Raw genomic sequence first — 7,252 nt, 5'->3', positions numbered from 1 at the left:
AGGGGCTCTGGAGCAAGTCGCTGGAATGTTCTGGCTCAGAGTTACTCATCCGTACCCAGTGGATGATCTCTGTCCAGGGTTCTTTGCTGCTCTCCAGGAGACTGAAGTCCCAGGAAGGCCTCTGCCTTCTCAAGGGAGAAGGCGCTCAGGGGCGCCAGAGAGACAGATGTTCCCAAGGTTCTTTTACAAAATTTGGAAACTGGGTTTGGGGGTGGAAGTCTTTGCAATTTTTCGTTTAAAATGACCATCAACGGGCAAAATAAAGGAATTGCAATTTATATTTTCGTATCACCCCGTGGAAAATGGCTGTAGTGTTTTCCTCTTTATCTTCATGCCAAAGAAATGATTTACGGTGACGACTTCTCCAGAAAGGCGTGATTCTGAGTAAAAATCGTTTACACGTCGGAAATCGGACTTCTGAGGCAAGTTTCTGGATTACTCTAATAAAAGAAAATTTAAAAAAGCCCCCAAACAAAACTTCATCATCTAAGCATTCTCTCCTCTATTATGTTTCTAGTCGAAGCTTGGTTGGCACCGTTTCTAGGGATGAGCAAAAGTAAATGTTTAGTAAGTAATTGTCCAATCGCAAGGCCCTTATTTTTCAGTCCATTTCCGCCCTGGGGACCGAGGAAATCCTCAAAAGCAGGGGCCACGCTCTTCCGGCCCCTGCAGCCGAAGCGCCAAGAGCAGCGGTCCCTGCGAGCGCACGCCCTCCCCTCAGTAGCCGCGCCGGGGGCGGTGGGGTCTCGGGGACCCCGCCCCTCCTCTTGTTACTCAGGCCTCGGCGCGCAGGGCGGAGCCGCGGGTCGGCTGGCTCAGGTGGGGAGGGGCGGCCCGTGCGCGTTGGGGACACTCGCGCGGGGCGGAGGTGGCGCAGCGGCCGCACCCCTCCCTGGGAAGAAACCGGCCAGGTGTGGCTTCGGCGCCGGGTGCCAGCGGGGAGGAGACTCGCGCCCTCACCAACCAACACCAACACCCAGCTGCGACCCAGCTCCTCTGCGCCCTCGCCGCACTCTGAGCCACAGCTCTTCCTCGCGCTCCCGCTCCCGGCCCGGCGCCGTCCCCCGCGCCCGACCTCCGCCCGCCGCGCCGCGCTCGCAGCGGCCGGGCCGGACCTGGTGGAGAAGAGCGTCCTCGCGACACCCTTCTGAACTCCCCACTCCATTTCCCGCTTTTTGGCCTTTCCTCTGAACCCCTCTGCCTTCTCCGAGCCGGCCCGCCCTCGCTTATGCCTCGGCGCTGAGCGGCTCTCTGAGTGCCCGCCGACATGAGCATCAACGGAGGCTCCCACCCGCGGATCAACACGCTGGGCCGCTTGACCCGCGCCGAGTCCGGCCCGGACCTGCGCTACGAGATGACCTGCAGCGGCGGCGGCGGTGGTGGCGGCGGCGGCGGCGGCGGCGGCGGGGGCACCAGCAGGATGTACTACTGCCGGCGCTACACGGTCGCAGACCAGAACTCGGACGGCTACTGGTGGGTACCGGGCCGGCCGGGGCGCCCGGAGCGCGCGGCGTACACGGGGCTCTTGGGCTGGGGCTGCGGGGTCTCCACTCTCTCCTAGCAGAATCTCAGCACGTTGGGCAAGGAAGAGACCGTCCTCCTCTGACTGACGAGGAAACCCAGGTCCAGAAAGGGGAAAGTCTTTTTGCTCGAGATCATGAAAGCATTTCCTGTTCTCGCTGTGGCATGACCCAGGTGTCCTGACGCCCAGCGCGCCGCGCAGACCGAGAGAGGAGCGGCTCCTTCCCTGTTGGCGGAGACTCGGTCCCACCCTTCTCTCTTCCCGCGACCCGGGGCCGGAGGCAGACCGGGCGCGGGCATCTCTCGGCTGCCTTCAGGACTGCCCCCTTCGCAGCTGGGCCGGGCTGGCATCCCCTTTGTCCCGGCCAGCAGGTGGGAGGTCTGGCAGCCGGGGCTACGGTAACCAAACCCAACCTCTTTAACCGCAACCAAAAGTAAAACAGTAAAGGAGCCGGGGCTCCCGCCTGTCGGGTGGCCAGGGTCCGAGTTGGCGCTCCGCAGCCTCTGCCTGGCTCATCCCCAGTGCCTGGTCACCCCGAGACCACGTCCGCGGCGGCGCCTTGGCTGCTTGGCCACCCAAGGGCTTTTTGTATAGAGGCTGCGCGTCCCGGCGGCGCGGGGTCCCATTCCGAGAAGGCCGCGCCTCGGCCTCCCCTGCCACCAAACGGAGCTCCTCCGCAGGGGCGGTCGCCTGGCCCGGAGTCGGAACTCCGCCAGGACGCGCCTGTCCCCCTCAGTCCCCCGCGCCGCAGCCCCCGCGGGGAGCGCACCTGTGGCCCCGCGCCAGCGTCCTTTGTTTCCCTTTTTAAAAAGCACCCAGGGAACGACCTCAGTGTCTTGGTGGCGGAGCGCGGGCGCAGGGTCTTGCTCTTTGAGCAGGCGAGTGTGGGCAGGGGTTTGTGGAGGAGTGGGCGCCGCGTCCCACCCGCGCCGGCCGGCGACACCGGGGCCCGCCCTGGTCAAAGTGCCCCCGGGGAGGCCCACTGGGAAGAGGGCAGGGTCTGCTTCTCAGAATCAGTGCATAACCGATCCCGCGGGTCATTTGCTGGGTGGGCGAAGATCATGAACCTGCATTTACTCTGTCCCCGGGAGCTGGACTCGGGGTGCCCACGTGAGCCGTGAGGATTTTGCGGCCCGCACCCTCCCCGCCCCCTGCAAGCCCTTCTCTCGTAGGGCTTTTGGGAAAGAGGCTCGAGTGCCGAACATTATTTACCCTGCCCGGTGGCCTCAGGCTGGGGAGGAGCAAACTGAATCCACTCCAGGGGTTTTTTGTTTTGCCAGCGTTTTTAAAGGCAGCGGCTGCTCGAGTTGCAACCTGTTTTGTGCTTTTTTATTTTCCCGGAGCATCTTGATAAGTTATTTTCTTTTCTGAGTTAGCCAAGAATTGTCTCAATTTTGGAGCTCTTTGTTTTCTGAACAAAATGCGCCTGGGGATTTCCAGCAAAAACCTGCCAAGCAGTAGGGAGAAGGGGAGAAATTTTTGCCAGTTTTCACTTTGGTTTTTAACTTTGTTTTAACACTTGGCCAACCGTTTAAATCCAAAACTTGCCTTTTCCCTCCCAGTCTTCCAGTATTTGGAAAGCACATTCCTTTAATCCAACCATTTAAACCCAAGTCTGAATTTGCAAGGATTCTTGAGCAGCTCTTCTTTTTGGCCGTTTATGAACCGAGTCTTTTGTTTTTAATATGCTTTGTCATCTTAGAGTCCCTGACTTTTAAATTGACAATACACATTCCTGTTAATTGAATATTTCACTCCCTGGGCTTCTTGTAGAAGTAAATTTGTAATTAATACGTTGGTTAATGAACTGCAGAAAGATACATGGTTTATAAGGATTCTTTACTGAAACATTATATTTTGGGGAGGCTCAATGTTTTGTCATACTATAGCATCATTTCTTGTGCTCAGTTTTTCCAACCTAAAGGCTGTTAATAAACCTGTTAAGTTTTACATCTCTCTGGGAAAGGAAAACAGACTCAAGTGAAAAATTACCTACCTTTGAGGAAGGGTGCTTTCTCTGCACATTGATGTTGATGTGCCGGGCAGCAGGGCGCCAGGCTGGGAGCTTGAGGCCGCAGGCGATCATTCTTCTGGACCCACGTAATGGAGTCTCTCCTAGCCTGCCCCGGCCTGCAGTGGTGCTGCTGACCCTTCTTGAATGGAAGAATTAGCACAATACAAAGTAGCCCGCTGCCAGTGCTGACTTCTGCATTATAAAGTAATGGCGACCAACCGCAGAAAGACAGGGCACAGACAGGGCACGCGCCTGCAACCGCGCCTGCTTTCTTGGTGGCTTATGGGTTTGTTGGCCTATGGCCTGCAGTTTGTAGAAGTAGGATACCGTCTCTGACCTGTCTGCCCTCTGCTCAGTGAATGATGATTAACAATTTACTAAGTGCTTTTCTGACCAAAAGTTTTTCTAAATAAAGATGTTTTGTTTTGTTTTTAAAGCACAAAAACCAGTATGAAAACTACTGGTCGAATTTGAGCTTATTTATTTTGAAAACTGCCAGTTTATTGGCTGAATTAGATTGGTGATTTTTGAAATAATCAGTGTTTATATTTAGCCCTTCCCTAAAGTGAGTGTGTAGAGAACCCAGATCTTATACTATTTCCTTTTAAAATGACTTTAAAACATCTTCCCTTTGTCTATCCTTTACATTAATGACACTTGTCAGTTTTTAGGACAGTATTATATCTCCCTTGTAGTTCTCTCTCCTTCCCCGGCCTATCTTTTGTGTCTTCTTTATTTTAGGCTGGATGGAATCTGCAACTATTTTATTTAATTTCTTGTGGTCTACTTAATATTTTAAAGTTTGGTAAATGTTATGTGATTGATAATATAGTAGCTATATTTTTGAAAATTTAAACTTCGCCTTTTTCTTGTGTAGGATGTTATATTAATGTTGTTTTCAATTAAGGCAGAAATTACTCTAGCCTTATTCCTGTACTTAAAAGAAATTACAAATCTGTAGTGAAATTTGGTGGCCAAGTGACAAAGTCCCACAATTGGATTTTTCACTGATCAAAGTGTGGATTTTGTAGGAGGATTAAAAGCCAAATACAGTCATTAAGCTTCAGAAATATGTGGTTGTTATATTAAGGCTTACTTTTCTTCAGAACTCATGATGTCAAAACCAAAATGCATGTGATCACTATTTGATATGTATTTTAAAGTTTGTTTTAAACTACCTTTTAAAAGAAGCCTATTTCTTTGCATGAAATAAACAAGTCTATTTGCATTGGATTTTAGAGTGGACGAGTGCTAAGGAGTATAGAAACCTCACTTTTCCCCTTTGGAGACAAGTAGATTAAGACTTTCCTCAAATCCCTGAGTCCACTCAGGCACCAAACCTAAAGGCTCCTCACCTCTGCCCTCCTGTCATTCTGGGCCTTTAGACCATGTCCCTTGTGTATTAGACTGGACAGTCCTGTACTTAGAGGATGAAAGTATCTCAATTCCATTTATTCATTCATTCAGCAAATATTTATTGAGTATCTGCTATGTGTTAGGTGTCGGGGAGATTCAAAGGTGAAAATACAAAGACTTCTTGAAAGGAGCGTATACTCGTTAAAGGAAGATAAGTACATGAGTACTGTAATACAAAAGGATACTGGACAGGAGGGGTATAGATGCCTCAGAGCTTCGTGAGGAGACAAGATAACATCTGTGGTGGAGAAACTAGTAAGACTTGATGAAGGGAGTGGTGTTGAATTAGACTTTGGAGTATTTCAGCTGATAAAGATGGATGGGCAGAGAGCATTCCATGGGGAGGAAAGAGCATGAGAAAGTGTGAGAGGTGGAAAACCAGGAGCAAATTCAAGGCCTACGGAGTGGTCTTTCTTCTGAACATTTGCTCTAAGTAGGGAGCATTGAGATGTGAGTAGGAAGGAGAGGTTGGGGCCAGAGCCTGGGAGACCTTGAATCCAGGGAGGGGAATTTGGATAAGCACAGGGGAGCCGTTGCTTGCACTAAAGCCAGTGAGTGTCTTCTCCATGGAAGGAGCAGGAAAGTAAGACTGTCCTAAGTGAGCTTTAGGACTGTTTCTCTGGCAGCCGTGTGCAGGCTGCAGGGTGGCATGAGGTGGGGAGAGTTTGTAGGAGGGAGTTGGCTTAAGGAAGCAACTGCAGTGAGAGAGCCAGGTGATGCAAGTCTGATTGAGGTTGGTGGCATTGGGACAGGAAAGTAGTTACTGCCAGGGGGAATTGCAACTTCAGCTAAGAACTGGATGTGAGAGACAAGGAGAGTCTGAGGAAACAGGCTTAGAGTTGGGTGACTCATAGAATGGAGATTCTAAATACTTTTCTGGGAAATGGTTGCAGAGTAAGATTAAGTTTAGCTTAATATATCGTAGATGACACTTCCATGGTTATTAATTTAGGATGAGTTATAATTGTATAAAAATATCAGATCAGTGGTTAATAATAGTTATTATCACCTGGCAAACACCCATGATGTGCCAGGTATATTATATATGTTATCTGAAGCCTCACGACAAACTTCCCCATTTTACAGTTGGGAAGCTGAGGTTAAAGTAGTCAAGTGGCTTGGTCTAGGCCACACAGCTAGTTAGTGGCTGAGCTAACTTGGAACCCAGTATACCACTATAGCTCCAGAAAAGATCACACCTTGGTTATTAGAATTCATCTTTTCTATTCGTAAACTCTTCTATCTAATATGAATTTTTACTTCTTTTTAGTTTGTTGCTTTCCTGTAAGATATTTATTTTATCACCATTGTATTCTTTCATTAATAATCCCGTAGGGTTTCCATCTGCTTAGGGAGAAAAAACACAATATGATGATGCATTAAGCCAACTAATTGTTGGTCAGATCTACAAAACAGCTTTCAACAGTAGTTAATTTTTTCTCTAAATATGGGCATGATTTCATTGTTGTCAGGTGATGGAAATGTCTTGGGAAAGAAAAAAACTGCTGATGCCCCTGATGCTTCAATGCTGACTTCTTAGGGTGGAGCAAAGGAGAGTTTGGGTGTGACTGGGGGAGTCTAACTCAGCTCTCAGCCAACTAATCTTTCCAGATGAGGAGGTTCCAGAAGCAGTGCTTCACTCTAGAGGCTCTGGGAGCACTGCCCCACCCGTTACTCTTTTTTCTCAAATTTTGCACTGGATGGGAAAATGGTCGGGTGTGGTTCTGATGTTGATTGAAGCCACCGCCCCACAGACCCCAAGACTCAGTGAGCCACTCATTTGAGGCAATGTCCTCTAAAATGGTAGCGCAATCCGATAATTTACACCTTACCACCAACACCTTGGGCTGGAAGGGCCCAGGACCTTCAAAGACCTCTGAATGTGGAATCTACATTTCAGGAAAATGACGACACTTTAGTAAGATGCTGCAGCAAATAGGTCCAAGTTTTTGCTTGGAATTAAAATTTTTGACTCACAAACATAACATCCCTTGCTTCATCTGGCCCCTGAAGAAAATGAAAAAGGAGTTGGCTTCTTGATAGATAACCAGATAACTTGTAAATGATTATTTTAAGCTTCAGAATGAATGCGAGTTTTCATGTAGGGAAGTAATTCAAAACAAATCCCTATTTTGGCATTGAATTTGTAAGCATCAAATATTCATATGTCATCCTCACTTAATAAAGGAAAGGAACACATCTTTTTCTGAATTTTCTTATCCCTTCAATAAGTTTCTTTCATGCTGTTAAAACGTATGGCTCTCTCTGAATTGTCTCAAATCGTTATTTTCAGGTCCTGT

At 49.0% G+C, this 7,252-nt stretch overlaps 1 protein-coding gene across 2 annotated transcripts in view; it reads left to right on the top strand.

The window, feature by feature from the left end:
• The first annotated feature begins 948 nt into the window (after positions 1-948).
• The window catches only part of DSP (desmoplakin), a 42,218-nt gene continuing 35,914 nt past the window's right edge, over positions 949-7,252 (top strand). For both annotated transcript variants that reach the window (XM_058555316.1, XM_058555315.1), the window contains exon 1: positions 949-1,473. In XM_058555316.1, coding sequence (XP_058411299.1) covers positions 1,268-1,473 — 206 coding nt within the window. In that variant the 5' untranslated portion in view covers positions 949-1,267. The remainder of the gene's footprint in view (positions 1,474-7,252) is intronic.

This window comes from Diceros bicornis, chromosome 14 (assembly GCF_020826845.1).
Source record: "Diceros bicornis minor isolate mBicDic1 chromosome 14, mDicBic1.mat.cur, whole genome shotgun sequence".
Lineage (NCBI taxonomy): Eukaryota > Metazoa > Chordata > Mammalia > Perissodactyla > Rhinocerotidae > Diceros > Diceros bicornis.
The sequence above is the reverse complement of the archived record's forward strand: the minus strand, read 5'-3'. Positions and strand labels throughout refer to the sequence as shown.